Genomic DNA, 21,340 nt, shown 5'->3' with positions numbered 1-21,340 from the left:
GTACATTTTTTAAACATCACATCACATTCCACACCTCTCGACTGTATTATATTTTATATCATCTAGAGATTATTTATTATTATTTATTTATTTCTGCTGATCTTTCGATAGTAAATTATTTAGTTGAAAAATATAAGTGCAAATTTCTCCATCACTTTTCAATCTTTTTATAATATGCTTACCTCGTCAACGGTTTTGTTCTAGTTAAAATAAATATTTTGTTTATGTTTCTGAGTGTTTTTAAGCAATTGTAGAGAATCCCTTTAGGATATCAAAATATATATCCCCAAAAATAGATCGATCCATAACTAGGAATTCGAGGACTTTCACGAATCATTCCAGAACCGATAGTTTACTTACTTTTCCCACGTCGTTTACAGTCACGCCTTCGTAGGCATTCGCAATCAAAGAAGCATATAAATAAGAGCGATTTAATAAAAGTGCACAGTGCTTAAAACATCGACAGCTATCGATAAGCATATCGATATTGACATTCGCAGTCAAACGTTTTCGAGATACAACCCTAAAAACCGAGAAGCATCCAGAAATTTCGACGGAGACGAGGGCGAACCTATAAAATGAGGTTGACGCACGAATCCCGCTCATTATCAAACAAAATTTTGAAGAGAAAGCAACTCGAAAGTAGAGTGTGTTTTTAGTGCGCAAGCCACATTCAGTGGATAAAGAAAAAAGCGAAAAAGAACAATTGAATCAATTGCGAGAAAGAGACGAAACTCATAAATATTTAAAGAACATTGCCCCGTGAAAATATAAATAGTGTGAATAAACAGTGAACAATACCAACAACTGCACTTTGCCTTTGCATTTTGCACTTTTCCACTTGGATTTTTGGACTTTTACGGATTCCCAGACAATCGCATACATTTGAGGTAAGTTTCGTTGGACATATTGCCACATGTGGGCGCATCGATCTGATCTGCTGAAGGCAGCACATCGGGTGTGAAGCTCTCTTTAGTGGGTGACTACATACGTCACTCGCATGACAACACGGCAGTTGCACAACTGTGCTGTGCTTCTAGCACTTTCCATCGCCAACCCAACCCAGCAAGCTGGCAATCAGTATTCAGTATTCATTCTAATCTATAGCGTTCGTTCGTTCGTGTTTTCCCTACATTTTCAGCTGAGAGATGGGCAAAGACTTCTACAAGATTCTGGGCATCGACCGCAAGGCCAGCGACGATGAGATCAAGAAGGCCTACCGCAAACTGGCACTCAAATACCATCCCGACAAGAACAAGAGCCCGCAGGCGGAGGAGCGCTTCAAGGAGATCGCCGAGGCGTACGAGGTGCTGTCCGACAAAAAGAAGCGCGACATCTTTGACAAGTACGGTGAGGATGGACTGAAGGGCGGACAGCCGGGACCAGATGGCGGCGGTCAGCCGGGAGCGTACACCTACCAGTTCCACGGCGATCCGAGGGCCACCTTTGCCCAGTTCTTTGGATCGTCGGATCCGTTTGGCGTCTTCTTTACCGGCGGCGATAACATGTTTGCTGGTCAGGGTCAGGGCGGCAATACCAACGAGATCTTCATGAACATTGGCGGCGACGATATGTTTTCCTCCTTCCCCGGCAATCCTATGGCTGGAGCCTTCCGTTCGCAGTCATTCAATGCACAGGCACCCAGTCGCAAGCGCCAGCAGCAACAGGATCCGCCCATCGAGCATGATCTGTACGTGTCGCTGGAGGAAGTGGACAAGGGATGCATAAAGAAGATGAAAATCTCACGCATGGCCACCGGAAGCAATGGACCGTTCAAGGAGGAGAAGGTGCTGAGAATCACAGTGAAGCCGGGCTGGAAGGCCGGCACCAAGATTACCTTCCCCCAAGAGGGTGATTCGGCGCCAAACAAGACGCCAGCCGACATCGTCTTCATCATACGCGACAAACCGCATGCGCTGTTCAAACGCGAGGGCATCGATCTAAAGTACACAGCCCAGATCAGTCTGAAGCAGGCCTTGTGCGGAGCACTGGTCAGTGTGCCCACGCTGCAGGGCAGCAGGATACAGGTGAACCCGAACCACGAGATCATCAAGCCCACCACAACGCGCCGGATCAACGGACTGGGTCTGCCCGTGCCCAAGGAGCCATCGAGGCGCGGCGATCTGATCGTGTCCTTCGACATCAAGTTTCCCGACACACTGGCACCCAGCCTGCAGAATCAGCTGTCCGAGCTGCTGCCCAACTAGGCAGACACATACACTCACACACACACACATACACACACACACATATAATTGTTATCACTTTAGTTAAGGCCTATATTTAGTTTACCGTACGTACTCGTAAGACACCTTAGCCTAACCAATTGTAGCCCCAATCTAGTGAGTGTGCCAAGCGAACAGCTGTAGATATTGGCCGAGGATGCAAGCGCTGGATAAGATTAGGAAAGAGAACAACACACACACACTTACACAAACAGCAGCCCGTGTAACCCGTTTCGTGTTGGAGACTGATCGACTATTAGCTATTTAACATTACCCTAGTATACACAAATTCCATAACTTGTTTTGTTTACCGCCACATGGATCGGTGCCTCAACATCTTATATCTAATAGTCCAAAAACAAACTATGAAATAAAAGAGGTATTATAAATTTAAAGTAACTAATCATTTTTCAAGCAAAGCACATGTTCGGCATTCCAACACGGGGAGGTTACATCAGTTAGAATAACAATTATAGATTTGTACGTCGTAGGACATAGTACGTTTTAGTACCAATTATATTATGTTTAACAATAAAACTTACTTATACACACATCAAGTGTCGTTTCTGGGTCAGTGGGTTGCAGGCATTGTGGAAATTGCTAGACTTCACGTGGTGGCGATCATGTGCAGCCAAAACCAAAACAACTTGTATTTCTGGCAATTTTTTTTATTTTAAAAATACTTGCTGGTTATGCGCGCCAAGCAATTCAAAAGTCTCCACATGTGTAGAGTTTCAGAGGGCAACACGCCACCTATCGTGTATAGAACGTAACTTACATTTCAAAAACCATCTGGCATCACTGGTAACGTATTTTTAAAACGTCGAGTGGAAAAGATGAAATTCAAAATAAAATCGTAGCTTAAAATCGTTTTTCTAAACCTGAAATCCCCAAATGCCCAAGAGAAATTCAATGAAAAGCAATTCCATGTTGGTTTCATTTTAAATTTCACATTTTATTTTCATTTGTTTTCACTTCAAAAGGATTTCGTAATTTAATCATTTGTCACACATTTTCACTATCCTTATGTTGAGTGTTAAGTTGCATTTGCAATTGTATAATCATTGTGTATTTCTTTTTACTTTCTTTACTGTTGCATATTTGTTTTTTTTTCTCGTTCTCAAAAAGTATTAACATCCATTGCATGTTCGTTTTTGTTGTAATATATTTTTGTTCTTCTTGTTGCAGCTGCTAATTAGGTTTACAATAAAAATTGAATTTCAATGTTGCTGTCTGCTGTTGTCCATTCGTAAATGGCAACATTTGTTTCCAATGCTGCTGCATTTTGCTATTGATTTCTGTTTCGAATTTGGTTTGAGAGTGTGTGTGTGTGGCTGACTTATAAATTGTATTTAATATGCAATTGTTACCCTCGTTTTTCCTGCTGCCTCGTTCGCTTGTCGAAAGGAAAGTGTGATAAGAGATACATGTACATATAACTAACAATACGCTCAAACAAATCAAATATCCGATAACAATTTGTTAAAAGAGATTCCAGTGCGTTGTGTGCACGTGAACTTAATTAAATGAGTACATCGTTTGGCTCTCAAACATTCGTATAATAGTGACTATGTATGTATATATATTTAATAAAAATGCTTTAAAAATAGTCAAATGCGTACAAAAAGTTTCACGCCACCATTTCATTCGCCATCAAATGAGTTTCATAATTTAACTATTTCATTTCGCTAAAGTCTTCCAACTGACCGCTGGCTTTTATTGTTAATCATTATAATTATTATTTATGTACGTTGCCTCTGTCGAACTTATACAAACTGTAAAAATTATGTTAAAATGTTGTGATTTGGTATTTGGTAAATTTCTCCTTGTTTTGTCCCGTGTTTGATTAGCATTCATCTTCATAATCTTCCGCATCGACGATGCGATCGATAAAGATCTATCATTAGACTGTTGTATACATTTAGAATTTCTATTTACTCCACATCATATAGCTGTCTATGGTCTGTAGTTTCAATTATTACGTTTTTCTTAGTTTTTCTCATTGTTTAATTCGAGTTTATTTTTGTATATTTAATTCAATTTGATTGGAAACCTAAAAAATGTTTTGATTATGTTTCGATTTGTTGCTATATGGTTCAATGAGTTTATGACGTTTTTCTGAGGGGGGGTTGGGGGGTACAAAATGAATGAGTGTGAGCAATGCAACTGCAAGTACACTGAAAAAAAAGACAATCGCCACTCGCAAGCACACTGCTGTGTGCGTGCAGAAGAATAAACAAACGTTCAGCAATTGGGGATTTCATTGTTCCTGAATCGAATTAACATCCAAGCTGCATTCACAACCAATTAATTATTATTTCTCATCTGGTAGAATTTTTTCATTGTATTCGACTATATATTTGCATCTTCTTTTTGATTTTTGGGCTGGGAATAGGCTGCCTTTATCGATACATCGATATATCGATTAGCGTGTTCAAAGTGAAGTTCTTAATTATTATTGTAATTCTGCTAGAAGGTGTTGTCTTTTTTTTGGGTTTGTCTTGCTTTTTTTTATGCTTATGTACTTTCATTTATTTGGTTTTCTTTGCATAGTTTTATAGTTTAATTTAATGTTTGCCCGCTTTAACGTGTTGAGTTTGCTTTGAGTTAATTTTTGTTTGCTTGTATTTGCTGATTGGATTCTTTGTGGAGGCTGGGAGCCCAATTTAATTGCATGGAATCGTTTGCTTCGTTATTATTATTTTGGTTTCTTTTAGTTTACCATTTAACATTTTGACTAAATTTTTGCTATTTTTCGTTTATGTGTATGTGGATTTTGTATGGTATCTTTATGTATTTTTTCAGTGTACTTCCTACGAACTAAACATTTTCATTGCTGTGTTTTCATTTAAATTTTCTCATTACGATTACGAGTGTGTTGATTTGCTTCAGTTTGTGTGTGTGTGTGGCTTAATTGGCTAAAATGTTTTTCATTCAACCCTTTGGTTTTGCTTACTTTGCATTTGACTTTTGTTTCTTCTTTTTTCTTATATTTTGTTGCAATTCTCTGGGGTCTTCGTTTGTTTTTTGTTTTTTGTGTTTTGTTTTCTTTTATAATTTAAATTCTCTAAGCCTAAATACTATGGTTGCAATTTGTTTACGGGTTTCCCTCCTCGTCGCTTTGACAGCTGCTTCTTCGTCTTGTCCTCAATAAATGTATTTAAATCGAAATTTACTTTCAAGTCTTTTCAGCGACAAATGCATTTGAATTTGTTCTCGTATTTCTTAATCTTGTTAAATCTGTTCACTTAGTTCATATTAAATCTGCTCAAAATCCTTCGCTTTAATTATGCTTTTATTATATGTTTTGCACTTTAAATACAATCAATATAAATGAAAGTCTTCTCTTTTGGTTTTCATTTATGCTTTAGGTTTTGTTCCGTTTCTTTTTTCGTTTCTCTCTTTCTAAAAAGGATCTGTGACATCCTTTTCGTGGTGCTTTTCCCGTTTAAAAAACGCAAACGTAAAAAATGACAAAAACTCTTCGATGTTTTATCCATTAAAAAAGAGCGAAAGCAAACCGAAGCCAAGCATTCTTCAAAAAACAATCACATCCATTCACCAAACACCGGTGATTCAATGCATCTTCATGTCGCAGAATTGAGCTTGAAAAATGCTTTTGGGTTCGCCTGCTCGCCTGCTTTGAACTTTGAACTGTTGCTTCTGCTGTTTGCATTCTGCTTTTGCTTTCTGCTTTCTGCTTTTGCTTTGCTTTTAGCTGTTTCTGTTGCCGTTGCCTTACACTTGATTAGGTAAAATTGAGAAATCGAACAGAGGATTTGAAGTTGTGGATTAAGAGTTCTTATGCTTGCTTAGCTTGATACTAAATGTTTTGCTTTGCTTTTTCTGATTTAATTTTTCACATCGTCTTTGCGGGTTGTTGACTGTGGATCTGTGCCTAAATTTATCATGTCTCGTGGTTTCCACACCGGGGACCCTACAATTAAATGAAAGAAAAGAAAAGATACAATGGAAACCATATATGAAAAATTATGAAATATTTTCTTTTCGGTTTTGCAGAACTTAATTTGTAGTTTTGGTTTTTATTTTTCTTCTTTTTTTTTTGTCAGATAGAAAATATAGATTTAGAGATCGAAAGAGTTAGAAAGAGCAAGTGGGCGGAGGATAGCGCCTCCATTCGGTTATATACAATTGTGTCGAACAGATTTGAATAAGTAAATGGTGGCCAATTCGGATTTAAAAAGCATGCAAGCAAAATTTGTCGGTTAAAAAATATAAGCAAAACTAATTATTGTATAATGTATAATGAGCACTACTTCAAGCGGCTGGTTTCTCTACTTGATATAGTTTTTGGGGGACGGGAACTGGGTAGTGGGAGTGATTAACAGCTAATCCAACTAATAACTAATATTTGCGATTGGGGGTTCTTTGAATAGAGAGGGAGTTGTGTTGGCTAAAATGTTGACATCGCTTGGTTCATTTTCTCGTTTGCAGATAGTTTAGCTTCTTCTTTTTTTGTAAAGAGCTTCAGTTAAGACTAGGCAATTTTTCCAATTTTCGATCAAAAGTTTTGCATTTTATGCCAACATTTTCCGTTCTGCCTCTTCTGTTTCTCGTGTGTGTCTTCATTAAAGGACTCCAATTTTATTTGCAAAATGATAGCGAGAATTTGATGTACATATTTATGCGGGTGGAAAATGGGGTGTTTATAATTTGGAAAATTATGGTAGTGTAAGTGGTGAAATTGAAATTGTTTCGCATTTCAGTTAACCCACTTGCTAATTTGGAAATTAGTTTTCCAGATGCAAAAGTCAAGAGCGTGATTCAAAAATGATGGATAAAGTTGTGCATAGATGAGAGTTTCATAAAATTCAATTCAATTTCATTTTGTTTAGCTTTGGCACACAAAAAGTTGTACGGAAAACAGAAAATTAAATTTCTGGAAAATAATTGCGTTTCAATGTGTGAAAAAATGCCGAATAAATTCTGAATACTGGATTCTGGATTTTTGGGGGGTGGTGAGGAGTTGAATTGAGTTGAGTTGAGTTGGTGGGGCTGGTGTGTGTAACCATAAGACATATATAGTTAGATAAATATATATATATATATATAGATCGATTATAATGGACTTGGCATTGCTCTCTTTCGGTTGGCATGGCATTCAGCAGTACAAGATTTGGCATTAGATCTTCGGCACACTCTGTCCATTAGTCGTGATATTGATAGAGAAAATGCAAAACGTTCAAATTGAAGTGGGGGAAACTTGCAAAGTTCATTGATTTCGATTCGAATTTCGGTTGGTTAGTTGTTTGTTAATCAAGCGATGCCAACTAATAATATCAAGTGTTTGTAACAGACACAACAGATACACAGATACGCTATAAAGAGATACACACAAATGCATCGAATGGGCGGGTAGTAATACCTATTAACTTAACATGCCTAATACTTATATCTCCAACTCCATCTCCGACTTAAGAGTTACGACTAAGTGTATGTGGTATGTCTAACTGAGTTCAACATTATTCGAGTCAATTTTCCATGTGTTTTTTTTTTGGGATTTTAGTTATCTTTGAGATAATTGTGTGTAGACAAAATGAAATATCACCCGTTAAATTGTTTAATTACTAATTCAATTCAAGTACTCATCGTTCGTTTGCCTAATTACAACTTAATATCGCACTTACCTGCTAAGCAACTACTAAACAAACTTAAATGCATAACTAATCGAGGGTATGTTTTCTTGAATCGAGAGAGGATTTTCTTTGGATGGGCCAGGAAATCGGTGCATAGACTACATAGTATATGTATGGGTGTCCTCTACTTGTCGCTGTCCTTTTATACTTATTAACTTTTGCGTACTTTATGTATTTACTTTAAACTCATGGGCCAGTTCGTTAATTGCGTTTCGATTGGTTTAGTTAGCTTAGTTTTAGTTAGTTAGTTAGTTGCCATTATTAGTTATGTACGTAGGGGCTCGCTTTAGTTTTGGTTTTTACGAATTTGATTTTGAAGTTTGCATTTAGTGTGTTGATTTTTCGATTATTTGTTTAGTGGATTTCAGTGTGTTTGGCCGTGTGTGGGTTGTGCACACACAGGGATTATCGGTTAAATTTGATGTTTGTTTTAGCTTTACTGCTCCTCTTCAATGCTCGCTTATCTTTATTTAGTTTGCATTTATTTTCGCGTATTTTTTGGATTTCGAGAGCTCCAGTTTTTAGTTTCGTTTAACATTTATGCTGTCCGTATATGCTGCTGTATATATGTATGTATATGCCACATTTACGATGTATATTTTGATTTTTGTGAATATTTGTTATCATTTCTTGTTTTGATTTTGCTGCTGTGAAGCCCAGTGTAAACTGTAAACTGTAAATGTTCTTGAAGCTTAAACTTAGTTATTCTGACTATGCTCATACTTCGTTCGTTTTTTCTATACTGCTTTGAATTCTCGTTACAACAACCTGAAATTTGTTTGATCTTAACCGTTTTCTATATATTTAGTCGAGAGTTGGCGGCTTGGATCGGAAAATCGAATAGGATTTTCCGACCAGCGCCTCGAAAAGGGAGGATATATATATATATATATACGCGTATTTCCAGAGCTACCTAAGTGTACATACATGTATAATATGATTACCCATTACTGAACATTGAGGTACGACTTACGATTATCATTCTCTGAATACATTCCCATTTTGATTTGTATCCCTTTTATTGTATGCTTTAAATATGCTGATTTAATTGGAATGTGAAACGGAAGTGGTGGAAAACCCATGCGGAAAATGCTTCATTCGATTTGCCCGTCGAGTTTGTATATGCATGTATATTTGTTTATATCTATAAAAAACCTATAAAAATCATATAAAAACCATATGCATATATGCAAATTATTTGTCACAACATTATTGGTACACACACCGATGCCCGATATAGCACAAACGTGCAAATTGGCAAAATTTTCTAACTAACTAATGTTTGATTTTGTTTTCTGCTAGTTGTCCTTTTTGTCCTTTATGTAAATAATCCCCATATCGATAGGTAAACTCTTGTTAGGTATATTTTATGTTAACCCCTGGAATGTTGGCCTGCGATTCGACCCAAAGCCCAGCTCAGTAGCAGATCCATGTCGCCAGATGGGTAATTAAAAATTTTTGATTTCATTTACGGAAGTGACACAGTTTCCATCCCGCCCTTCCGCTTTTCCAGCCCACATAGCTAATAGTTAGTTAGCTGGCGAACTTTTTGCCGAACTTTTTAGCTGTGCTCGGTGTCTTTTCGTTTTGTATCTGCTCCTGGCTCTTGGCTGTCTTATTTCCCCATCTATATGTGTTTCAAGTTGAGTTTGCCATTTGTTTGTCTGCCTGTCTCTTAGTACATAGTTTACTTGAGTGCGAGTATGAATTTCAACTTTAGTTTTAGTTGCTGCTGCTGCTGCTGCTGCTTCTGCCCTAGCTACTACTGCTCTTTTCTGTTGTTTGCCCTCGTAATTACGGCACTTGAGTATTGTGTGTGCAACGCGGCGTATACGTAATATTTCTACTTGCCACCCGAGGCGAGCGGAACTTCCGCCATTTTGTTCGTTAATGCGTGTGGGTGGATGGCTTGAGTGAGTGAATGTGGGCGAGTGTGTAAATCACGGCGAAATGTTCGCGCCCAACTCGGCTGCAACTTAAATAATTAACTGCAAAACGGTGGCACACACCCATTATGCAACCTTTCGCCAACCGGGATTAGTTACCCACCGTTTTAACCTTTGATTAGTTTTCGGTATGAACTACATATGCTGCGCTAAAAGAGCTAGCTACGCTCAGGTTCGGTGACTTACGGCTAACACTTACACAACAAATACGCGGAATGGGGTCTTCGATTGGTTATGGTAACGTTGGAGCTATTTTCATCTAGTTTCAAGAGTGCCTTGCTTCTATTACCTATGCTCGTGGTTTTCTAGTAAGTAGATTGTATATAACCTGTAGGCTAGGTCCTTGAGTCCTTGAGTGGCGGAGTTCCCTTACACATGGATCTCGAAGTAGTCGTGACAGTCCACACAACCGCCGGGTGCCTCGGAGGAGCCCATCTCGGGCACGAATCCTATTCCCCCGGTGGCCGTCGGCTGCGCACTGACCACCACCATTCCGCGTGGTGTCTTCTTCCGCGTGCGACTCTGCCGCACGCGGGACTTATGCTAGGAGGGTCTCTTCTGGTACAGACAGTCGATGCATGTGGTGTACTCCGGTGCCGACGAGCTGAGCTGGTAGCCACCCTGCGGATCGTGCTGGCAGCCAGTGTATCCTCCTATCTCCGGGGCATAGCTCATATATTGCTGTTGCTGCTGCTGCTGCTGTTGGTGGTGCATCGGCGGCTGATGCAGTGGTTGAGGTGGATGACGGGGCAAGGGATCGTATATGGGCTGCGAGGAGAAGGTATTCTCAGCAGACTGCGATCGCAGTGGCCCGGAACTGAAGACCACGTAGTTACGGTCAGGGGAAACCCCATATGCCCTGTGTCCGTAGGAGCTGCTGGTGGTGGTGCTATCCCTAGAAGTAGAGCGTTCCAGGGATTTGCTTTGCCTGCTCCTGCTACTAGTGCCCCCGCCATATCGCCCAGTTGGAGCGGCAGCCACATAGTGATCACTGCAGGTCTGGTTGTCATACACTGGATAATACTGATAGGTTTCCTGGGCCCTTGGCCGGGTGCCCGTCTCAAAGCTGCCGTGGGCAGACATACTCCTCTTACGACTGCCATGTGGCACATCCAAGTTGTGATCCGACTCACCGTGGCTATCGAAGCTGCTGCGAGGGGAGTGGCGCAGACAGGAACTGCTGGTCATACCGCGATCGGGCGACAGGTGATCCATACTGCCTCTGGGTGAAACCCTTGGCGATAGAGTCTCCACGCTGCAAACATGCGATGGTCCGCCCTTTTTGAGGCAACTCCGATCCGGACTTTTCGATTTGGCTGGACTGGATGGTGGCTTCAGGATACCAGGAGCCGGTCCTGTGGTGTGCTTCAATATGCCACCACCTTCGGAGGAGCGGCGAGGACTCGGTGTCCGTCGGCCTGCCGACAGGCGATCCTGTGAGTTGTCCCTGGAGGAGCACACACTCAACCGCTTGCCCTGGTCACTCAAACTGGTGCGAGGTGACTTAATCTTAATAATCCTTACTGGGGAACTACCCTGGGACTTGCACCGATCTGGCGATATATATATCTGCCTTCTACCACCTTTGACTTTGGTGGAAGCTGGACGCTCTGGTGACTTGGCCTTGAAGATCTTGTCCACCTTCTTGTCAATCACCACGATATGCGAGGCCAACGAACTGGTAGTGGCCTCCTCCTCCGTTTCATCTCCCGATCTTTCCGAGGGCCCGGTTGTGTTGCCAGTGCTATCTGATTCAGTGGCTGGCCGGGAGGGCGACTCAATATCCACCACCACGGTCTGCTGTGTATTCTCCACTATGGTCTGTGGCTCCGGCGAGAGGCTAGAGTCATTCTGCTGCTGATCGCCAGTATCTTCGGCCAGATCCTGCGGATCGAAGGCCTTCTCGCGCAGGCTCTCCATGTAGGCCACAATGTCACAGGTGCCATCGGCCAAGTTCTCCTGCTCGAGGTCACTCAAATGCTTGTCCATAAACCGGGCTGTGGCGTCCGTCTCAGTTGGGTTACGGTCTCGGTCACGTCGCTGTTTATGCCCGGATTCCCTGGCCTGGTCCGCCGGATGCTGGTGGACGACGGCCACCTGCTGGGAGGCGGCCAGTCGTTCCGCCTCGCTCTCGAAGATCTCAATCACCTCGATATCCTGCTTGGGGGACTGTCGCGGCGATTGACGCGGCGACTGACGAGGTGAGGGATGCAGGGAGTGGGTTTGGGATTGGGTGCGGGACTGTGTCTGATTATCTCTGGCATCAGAGGCGAATAAGCTACCACTACTACCTAGACTTAAGTTAAAGGAGGCCGCCACCTGGGCGGCATGCACCTCCGACTCCGACTCGAGCTCCGATTCATCCGGGCTGGGCTTACCTAGGTCCTTCATCAGCACCGGCTGGTAACTGGCCGGCGGATGCGACGATTGAATGAGGCGCGCCTGGCTGCCGGTGCTGCCCACCGAGAGCGTCGATGTGGTGCTGTAGGATCGCACATTTCGTGTGTCAGAGATGCGGGTCGAGCAGTAAGAGAAAGGGATAAGTTCACAGGGTCAAGCAATAGTCGAGCATACTTCGAGAAACTATCACTTTGGGTGGATATTCTCAGACTGACTGGATTAAACGCAAGTTATGAATTAGAATTTAAATGCCCTTTTCAATGCCAAACGATAATATTATTAATATTAAATAGAATTGTTAATTTTAAAGTTTATGGAGCTGGCTAGGAATGGAATAAACCAGCTAAAGTAAATGCATATATTTTATATAGCAGTAACGATTATTAGTTGCATTGGCTAAATCCAGTTAGTCAGCAGAATACCAGTTAGCAGGGGTTATCAGTGGGAGGATTAGCCGGACTCACCTCAGCGTCAGGTGATTGGGCGTTCGACCCAGTGTGGCCTTGGGCCTGATTGTGCCCTGCTGCGAGTCCTCCTCGCCCTCCGATTTCGTTCCAGGATCGATCCTTTCGATGTCCGAGCTATGGTGGTGCAGATGTGGCTGCCTGATCGGAGGCGGCGGTGGCTCCCTTGGATGCGGATGGGGATGTGGGTGGGCATGGGCGTGTCCCTGCTGCATCAGCTGTTGCTGTTGTTGCTGCTGCTGCTGCTGATGGGGTTCTGGGGAAGAGCAGGTGATTTCTTTATGGTACGGCGTGCGATGTCAATGATGTCAATGATGATAACAATGATGCATTGTTAGCAATCTTCTCGACAAAAGCAGAATCATCTGGAATGGACATCAACTCACCTGTAACATCGCCCACCGTCTTGCTGCGACCGCGGAATCCAGCTGGCTGCATCTGCTGGCCGTGGGCGTGGCCGGAGGCGTAGTGTACCACGCCCACACTGGGTGGCAGGTCGTCTGCCTCCTGGCTGCCCGACAAATTGTCGTAGTCAATGTTGCCAGCCGAGTGGCGCTGCGAACCGGACTTCTTCTTCGGTTTGCCCAGAGTGTGCGAGCCATGAACGATGGTGATCTGTAGAACAAGGTGGCATAGTAATCGGGATTTCTAATATAAGCTTTATTGCTTACCTGCTGCTTGGGACGTTCCAGCGTCTGAGAGTTGCCCGCATAGCCCATGCTGCCCATGCCCTGCGAGGAATGGCCGGAGACGGAGCCGGAGCTGCCGCCAAAGTTCTTCATCGGAATTGACATGTTCCGGACGCTTTCGCGGATAATCTGGCGAATGGTCTTCAGGAAGGCGTTGCGGAAGTCGGCAGTGCTGTTGGACAGCACGTAGACCTTCTCGGAGCGGCGTTGCAGTTGGGAACGCAGATGGATGAGCTCCCACAGGAAGTGGGAGTCCATATCCTTGGCCGAACTGGCGCGGACTTGCACCTCGGTTACGGGTATGAGCACCTGGTAGCGAATGATCTCGACCTCATTGGTGGCATTCTTGCTGGAAACGCCCTGTGATATGCGTACATATAAATTGAGTTAAGATTTGCGAATGATTTAGTAGGTTCTTTCTTTCTTACCATCAACTTCTTCTTTTGACGCAGTCGCTCCTTGCACAGGAACACCACAGCCGACTTAAACACAAAGCACATGGCATGTAGTTCCAGTCCCTTCTTGATCTTGCCCAGAAAGTCCGAGATGTTGAGCCATTCCACTCCGCCATAGTACAGCAGATCACCTAAAGACTTAAGTAAGTAGAAATTCACAAGAGTTGTGAACTATGTATTTACCTGGACTTAGATCAATGGGTTGTTTGCAAGACTTCTGGTGCTGCCGGAACAGGTGATCGAATATGGCACCGTACTCCTCGTGAATGCGCTGCATCTCGTTGATGTGCTCAGCGACCTTTTCCATGCCCTTGAGTGCCTCTGTTCGAGTTGGAATCCATAAGTTCAAATAGCCCAAATGGACACATTTGCCAGATACATACCACAAAGATGCACATGCTCATCGGCCCGGGTGTCTGTGAGGTTGCGCATCTGCTGCAGGAGCAGTGGATACTTGAGGATGCGCTGAATGGGCTTGATCAGATAGGATTCCAGGGTGCTGCTATGCTGCTGCTTGGGATTCCTGGCTGCGAGGAACTCCTGCAGGGCGTGATTGCCCTCGTCTGTTTGAATGGCGGACAGAGATGGAGATGGGTAAAAAAATTGAAATGCAAATTGAGACATTTGCCAAATGATTCGATTTCAATGGACGCTCGTTCGAGTCGGTGTAATTAATTGCAACGTTGGCCCATTAGAGTCAATGGTAGAGATTGGGTGGGACATTCGGGAGGGTATTGTTCCGTTGCAGGGCGCACAAGGATATGCAGTTACAGCGGCTATGACAGCGTCACAACGTCGACAAGAAAATGTCATTAACTTGTTCTTATTGTCAGCCGAGCAGCTTTTGATAAAGGCAAAGTCAAAGCCTGTCTGCAGCAGGAAAGGCAGCTGGATGGAGATGGAGCTTCAGCCGGAGCAGATTTACGTCTAATAGCGTCTGTCGTTGGCTGCTTGTCCTTCTGCCTGCCTGCCTGCCCGTCATCCAGCCATCCATCCAGCCCTCCAATCCGCAACAGGATTCTCCTGCTCTTGCACGTAACGAAGGCACTTAAGTGCACTTCTTGCTATAATTAATTATCCTTTCAACTTTTTGCATAAAATTTCATGCAACAGCCGGGCGCAATGCCACCACCCTCCCCCTTGGAGTGGATGATGCTTGCAGGACTCCTAACCCCCCCTGGTTACCTTGACTACACCTTCCCTCATTGATTGTAAATATTGCGCATACATTTTTTTACCTCCAACGCTTTTGATTAGCTGCAAATCCCGACCCATCATCGTGGCACCAATCAATGTGCTGCCTGCTCCCAACTTCCATCTGGCCATCTAGCCATCTGTTTGCTCGAGTGTTTTTAAGCTTAGACTAAGTCTAATTTAATTATGACATGTTGTCGCGCCACAGTAGCCTTTTATCCGGCTCACTGCAAGGCGGGCTTAGTGGAAGCGGTGGAAGTGGTGGTAGTGGTGGTAGTGGAGCACCCAAGTTCCACCACCTCCAACTCTTCGCAACCCAAAGGACAGAAGTTCTGAAGCCCTGGCATAGTTTTGGGTCGCCATTTGTAAGCGTGTCATAATTCTACAAGTTTAATTAACAAAAGATACTTGACAGTTGCCGCTGCTGCTGCCACTGCTGCTGCTACTGGCTGCCTTGGCATGAATATGAATATGCTGCTGCCACCACCACATCACACCCTTTTTCGGCCCGGGAGTTTGCCTTCAGTTTGCGGTTTCCACTTTGGGGGTGTCGCCATCTCCGTCGTCGTCGACATTTGCGGTTGTAATTATTCATTTAACTTGCAAATCATTTTAAAGTGGGCGTGTGGGTGTGGGGCGCGGGGCGTGGGGTGTGGCACAATTGAAGCGAATAGTTTGCCAATTGTTCGCTCTGTGGGTTCGGATGGGTTCGCTTCGGTTATTTGACTTTTACAAGTTTCTTGCTCAACTGAAACTCAAATAGACTTTGACGCTTGACGCTGATTGCAATAGTTCCGTAGTGTGTGTGCTCGAAAAAGGCTAAACACACATGTACAGTGCGTTTCATGAGGGTAACGCACTTGCTAATTTGATAGAGCAAAACTTTCGGGCTGAACCTTTGAACCTTACATTTCCATTTTACTAGATCCCTCTATAGTAAAAATACTCCACTTAAATTAGTCAATTGTTTCAATTTAAAAATGCAAATATATATTCCCTGGTCACTAACATTGTTACTTCTGGTCAAGGATACATGCTAATTTGTTTCTTTTTCAGAGACTTCAATTGCACTTTCACTTTCAATCTTGTAATATGCAAATACACATCTTGTGATGCGGCTAATAAAAGTTGTAATTTAATTTTCTCAACATTTTCCTGCATCTTGTGGACTGCCTTCTTTTGCCCTGCTGATGTATGTAAATGAATTTCCATACTTTGCGAGTTTGATTTGTCCGGGGGATTGGGATTGGGATTCAGCGGGTAATGCTGAGTGTTATGGGGGAAATACTCACTTGGATGCAGGACTTTCTGCGCCTTGCTGTGACTGGCACAGAACGAGGAGTAGAGCTTGAAGTGGTTGACGTAGTACAGGAAGGCCGAGCCAATCGCAAAGAGCACATTCTGCGAATCGCAATGAAATGCCATTACTATAATGCAACACTTAAATTACCATTTGCGAAACGCACTCTGAACTGGCCGCAGTGCTCGAACTTGTTGAAATCCGGCTCCAGGTCCAAGGACTCCTCCAGATTCTGCAGGAACTGGCGCTGGAATGTGACGATCTCGTGTATGTTGCCGAACAGAGCGTTGATCTCGGCATTGGACAGGAATGTCTCTCGTTTCATGGGCTCCAGATAGTGCTCCAGCAGGTTGTTCAGGTGCTGCAAGGTGAATCGAGAAGCGGACGGTTCAATAAAGCCCAAATGATAATACAGGAATTAAAGCGAAGTACTTCCATTTTTTTTCGCTTTTTAGGGACAAAAGCGAAAATGCATAAATTAAATTAAAAAATCAACGACCGACGACGACTCTGCGCCTTTGCCATCGCCACTGCCACATTGCTACCACACCGCCCTTTTTGGCCACAACAATTCCCGGCGGAGTTGGCCAGCAGTTATGCTTGGTTGGAGGAAACTTTTTAGTTTTGCCAACTGGCGCAAAACATGAAACAAAAAAGAGTGGAGAAATACTGTAGCATAGCCACAGGCGCGCGCTTTCATTTGGAACAATACTTCCGGGCAGCGGGGGTGCGGTGGGCGGCGGGCGGTAGGCGGTAGGGCGGAGCGGGCTATGGGCGGGACAGCAGTCTGGTCGCTCGCCACAGATAAGACCCGGAGCCTTCGTCGTTGCCGCAGCGGCGCTTTACATAATTTCTAAATTATAATAATTATTTGTATACTTCCTAGCCCAGACCAACGAAAACCAGACTTGAAGCTGGCTTAAAGCAAACACTGGCAAGGAGATTGGGATTGGGAACAGAAGTAGAAGCAGAAACAGAAACAGAGAATCCCAAACAGAAGCCGAGCGACACAGTTAAAGGATTAAAATTTGCATTTTTAATTGCAGGCGAACTTTTTGCCGCCCCACTCTAATGAACACAGGTCGGTGTGGTCGATTCTGGGATTTGCATTTAAGTTGGATCTGGGCACACTGAACAAACAGAAGTACTTTTCCGATAGGATCAGAAATATTTCATTATGCTAAGAAGCTATTATGAAAACCAAATTAAAATCGAGATATACAGTTCGTTTTAATGTGGAAAGACATATCTTTTGAACTTTCTTAACCTTTGAGAGATATATAAAAGTGTTTGGCTTAAAATAAAACTTCGTATTCTAATTTTTGTTACAAATAAGCTATTATTATATATAGACACCAACAAAGATCTCTAAAATTGTGCGGCATTGCCCTTAATAAATTTCTACAGATATAATTGGAATTTTTTTGCTGTGTAGACTTACCTTCACATAGGTGCGTTCCGTGTCCACCAGCTCCATGACGACTTTGCGCAGTTTCTCCGCATCGGTCAGCTGGCGTGATGGTGTTAATGCCGTGGTCGACACCGATGAGGTGACCGAGCCGGTTGGGCTCGATTTCCGCGTTTCCTGGGGTGAACGACAAAATCCGGTAACCTTAACACGGTTCACAGGTCAGGTTCAAGTTGTAGTTGTTGTAACAGTGGTGTTGTGTGGTTGTTGTTGTAGTTGTTGAGTTGTTGTTGAGTTGTTATATTGGTGTTGTGTTGATTGTTGCATGATGAGGAGGAACAAACCCAAAGGAAGAACAGAACGAAAAGAGATGCGAGCGCGTGAAAAGGAGACACAAAATAAATGACAATAAACAAAAATGAAGTTAGCCATGACAGAGATAGACAAGAACAGTGATAGTTTATAACACCAAGTGGGTTGGATCTAGTGGGTGGTGCCAAATGGTTGGGTTATTCAAAGGGGTTTGCACTGGGTTTTGGGCGTGGCAACAAGCCCGCGGCCACTTTAAGGAGACACGGAGACAGCTGCGGTTCTAAATGACTGTCACGTCCTTGTCCGAGTTGTTGGTGTTTTGTTCTTTGTCCTCCAAGGGTGTTCGCGTTGTTGGTGTTGCGGGCAAAGTGTTTGTGGGTCTCAATCTCAAGTCCCACCATTCCCCTATCCCGAGATAGTAACTATCTGTTGGCCGTGCCACCCACAACCTTCGCCCTTTCTCTGTGTGTTTGCGGTTACAAGCACATTTGGCACTGACAGTTGACGCTTGACATACACAAAATACATACGGACATGTCTTTGCCCCATCCCATATGCTCTGCCCCCCATAAAGCACCCTACTTTTGCATTAAGACTTAGTGGCGGCAGAGACTTTCTTCGTGGCTCTTTCTCTTGGCTTTTCTCCTATTTGCTTAGCTCTTCTGCTTCACCTACTTGTGTCTTTGAAACAGTACGAGAAAAAAAATGTTAAATGAAGAATTCCTGATAAATTGACTTAGCAAAAGGAGCGGCAAATGAATTTGCATTGTAAATACCTAAACAAACAGAGCTCCGAGCTCAAGACCTTGTAACTTGCAGAACAAAGGATAATGCATGTTAAAACTAAGGATTAAAAAACGAGGTAGTTATAGGTAAAAAAGGATTACAAATTGAGTGAAGCCGCAGAAAAGAATGTACGAAGAAGTATATAACAGAAACTATAATTTGATTAATTAATAAAAACTCGGAATCCTAAATCCTGCTGAAATATCCATTTGTCACGTTGTCATCACTAGGTCTTAGTGCCGTCTCTTTCCCTTCCCCCCATTTGCCTCTCTTTCTGACCTGCTGCAATTGCAGTTGTCATTGTTTGGCGCTCTTGTTGCCCGGCATTGTGGAGACGTTTCACTTTTATGCAGTTGCACTTTGTGTATTGTTAGTGCCCTCTCTTTCCTCGGCACTATGCCCCTCTCTTTCTGCCTTGGTTCCCTTGGCTGTTGCAGCTTGTTCTTGTCTACTTTTAACTGTTTTATTGTTCTGCATTCTGGGGCTGAGCTGAGCTGCGCTTCTGATTTGCATAAGCGACGCCGACCCAAAAGCCAAAACGGCAGACAGGAGGCAGAGAAAAAAAATGAAGTGGGCGGTTGGTTGGGGCTGGGTGCCTTGCGGCAGGTGAAACAGGTGCAACAACAGTGGCAACATCTGCGGCAGCTTCTGGCGCTGAGTGCCCACATTGTTGCCGCTGGCCTGGCCCAAAGATGTAAAATTTGAAAATGTCTTGAATTTTGCGCCCAGCCTCTTCGTTTCGTCCTGTGCGAAATGTCAACTTGAATTAAAAGGATTCCTTATATAACACAACACAACACCTCCCCGCACAAAAGTCCTTCGCCCTCAACCTCTTTTGGCTCCCCTCAGTGTGTTTGTGTGTCACAGTGTTCAAGTATCATTAAATGAAGTGGGTTTCTGCCAGTTTCGAGCACACTTGGGAAAAGCATATCCAGAAAACAAAGTGCATTCTGTGGCATCTTTGCTTGTTGTTCTATCTGTCCCGTCGCGCCCCTTGCCTCAACCCCATCGTCTGGCCACCCACTGAAAAAAATTAAATACTCATAATGATAGGGAACATATTAAGATAATGCTCAATGTGCTTAACGCGGCATCAGATATGCATGGCATATGAACTTCCGAATTAAAATTAAGTGGCACATTATTGTTTCATATTATTTTTAACATTTCATCTTGAACACTTTTCTTTCTCTGTAGGCATATCTCTTGTCCTGTGTGTATATATATATAGATATCCTTGATATTTTTATGCCTGGCACATTGCTATCCGTGACGTTTATTGTTTGCTGCCTGTAGGAGAAGAAAGCGGCGCCGCGTCGGAGGATCTCGTCCTCTTGGCGGCAGTGGCGACCCAATAGGCCAAATTTGCCATGACATCTTGAGATGTGTCGAGACACGCCCTGGGGCATAGAGCTCTCGGAGATCTCGCTTCCTGCTACGAGTGTTTCTTGCCACATCTTTTTGTGCAAATTTCAATTTGTGCACATTTCAATCACAAGTGCTCATTGGGGAATGGAGGAAGTCGGCCTTCCGAAAGCCACGCCACATCAACTACTGTATACAACCCATTCATATAGTCCAGCCCCATCCCCATTCTCATCCACACCCAACACAACCACTACACCCACCCACCCACTGAATGTCGTGTTTGGCGCTCGTTTTAATAGTTTCCGTTTCCGCTTTGCGAGTTCAAAGCAATTTGATTTGCCTTCCAAGTGGCAGGTTCCTGTGGGACAAGGCTGGGGGTAAGTACATACTAAAAGGGGTGGGATTTTGGGGCCGTGCTGGGGGTCATGGGGGGTCGAACAAACGAGCGAGGGAGCGAGAGGGGAGAGAGGGAGTTGTGTTTGCGTTTGGTTGTCCCCATTCCCAGTTTTCCAGCTTCAGGAGGTCATCCTCCTGCCACCAACCTCCCTCCACCTTCCTCCTGATCATACCAACGATTTTCGGGCACTGCACTTACTTGCTCCGCGGTCTTTAGCAGATTCTCAATCTCAAAGCTGCTCGTACGCGACGTTGGCTTGGCCACGCCCAGTCCGCCCACGACCACGCCTCCCACGCCGCCCACCGCCAGCTGGGCGGCCATTGCGGCAGGATCCACAAAGGAGGTGGCCGGCGAGCTTTCCGCCTCCGGCGAGTACAAATCCTTGCTAGTGCCATCTGAAAATTGCAGGGGAGATAAGCGAATGTTGTGATTAAGTATTATTACTACTTTTATTATTATTAGTTTTGCCCTGCCTCGTAATTAGTTGAGTGTGCCGTTTGTATATGTGTGTGTTTAAATGGCGCCTGGAGGATATCGATTAAATGCTCGTTTTTTCGGTTATTTGTTGCTTGTTAATTTTAAATTCCATGTTTGTGCAGTAAAAAAGGCGAACGAAGGAATTTTAATACTGGCGAAAATGGCACGCCTTCAGCGCCCTGCCCCCTCGTTTTTTACCCTGCCTCAAAGCCGAAAGTAATAACGACAAAAAACAGCCAGCAGCAACAACAAGCAGTAATGA

At 43.7% G+C, this 21,340-nt stretch overlaps 2 protein-coding genes across 18 annotated transcripts in view; one reads left to right on the top strand and one right to left on the bottom strand.

Moving 5' to 3' along the window:
• The first annotated feature begins 483 nt into the window (after positions 1 to 483).
• Positions 484 to 2,776, top strand: LOC6736906 (dnaJ protein homolog 1). Its single transcript, XM_016170135.1, has 2 exons — positions 484 to 890; positions 1,142 to 2,776. Exon 2 carries the CDS (start codon positions 1,149 to 1,151, stop codon positions 2,205 to 2,207), a length of 1,059 nt encoding a protein of 352 aa, XP_016030553.1. The 5' UTR covers positions 484 to 890; positions 1,142 to 1,148; the 3' UTR covers positions 2,208 to 2,776.
• A 379-nt stretch (positions 2,777 to 3,155) lies between these two features.
• LOC6736903 overlaps positions 3,156 to 21,340 on the bottom strand; it is an 81,086-nt gene continuing 62,901 nt past the window's right edge. For 7 of the 17 annotated variants that reach the window (XM_039293850.2, XM_039293853.2, XM_039293855.2 and 4 more), the window contains 11 exons: positions 20,800 to 20,996; positions 17,772 to 17,942; positions 16,497 to 16,691; positions 16,323 to 16,431; positions 14,220 to 14,399; positions 14,020 to 14,157; positions 13,810 to 13,967; positions 13,364 to 13,741; positions 13,079 to 13,307; positions 12,693 to 12,969; positions 5,945 to 12,310 (listed from right to left, as the gene is read on the bottom strand). In XM_039293850.2, coding sequence (XP_039149784.1) covers positions 10,372 to 12,310; positions 12,693 to 12,969; positions 13,079 to 13,307; positions 13,364 to 13,741; positions 13,810 to 13,967; positions 14,020 to 14,157; positions 14,220 to 14,399; positions 16,323 to 16,431; positions 16,497 to 16,691; positions 17,772 to 17,942; positions 20,800 to 20,996 — 3,971 coding nt within the window. In that variant the 3' untranslated portion in view covers positions 5,945 to 10,371. Of the gene's footprint in view, positions 12,311 to 12,692; positions 12,970 to 13,078; positions 13,308 to 13,363; positions 13,742 to 13,809; positions 13,968 to 14,019; positions 14,158 to 14,219; positions 14,400 to 16,322; positions 16,432 to 16,496; positions 16,692 to 17,771; positions 17,943 to 20,799; positions 20,997 to 21,340 lie in introns of all 17 variants that reach the window. The other 10 variants (XM_039293864.2, XM_044922972.1, XM_039293863.2 and 7 more) reach the window with 5 other exon arrangements.

Source organism: Drosophila simulans, chromosome 3L (genome assembly GCF_016746395.2).
Source record: "Drosophila simulans strain w501 chromosome 3L, Prin_Dsim_3.1, whole genome shotgun sequence".
NCBI lineage: Eukaryota > Metazoa > Arthropoda > Insecta > Diptera > Drosophilidae > Drosophila > Drosophila simulans.
This window is presented reverse-complemented; position numbering and strand designations above follow the sequence as displayed.

Coding starts and splice junctions, on each gene's coding strand:
- LOC6736906 (XM_016170135.1), top strand. CDS start 1,149: ATGGGCAAAGACTTCTACAAGATTCTGGGCATCGACCGCAAGGCCAGC.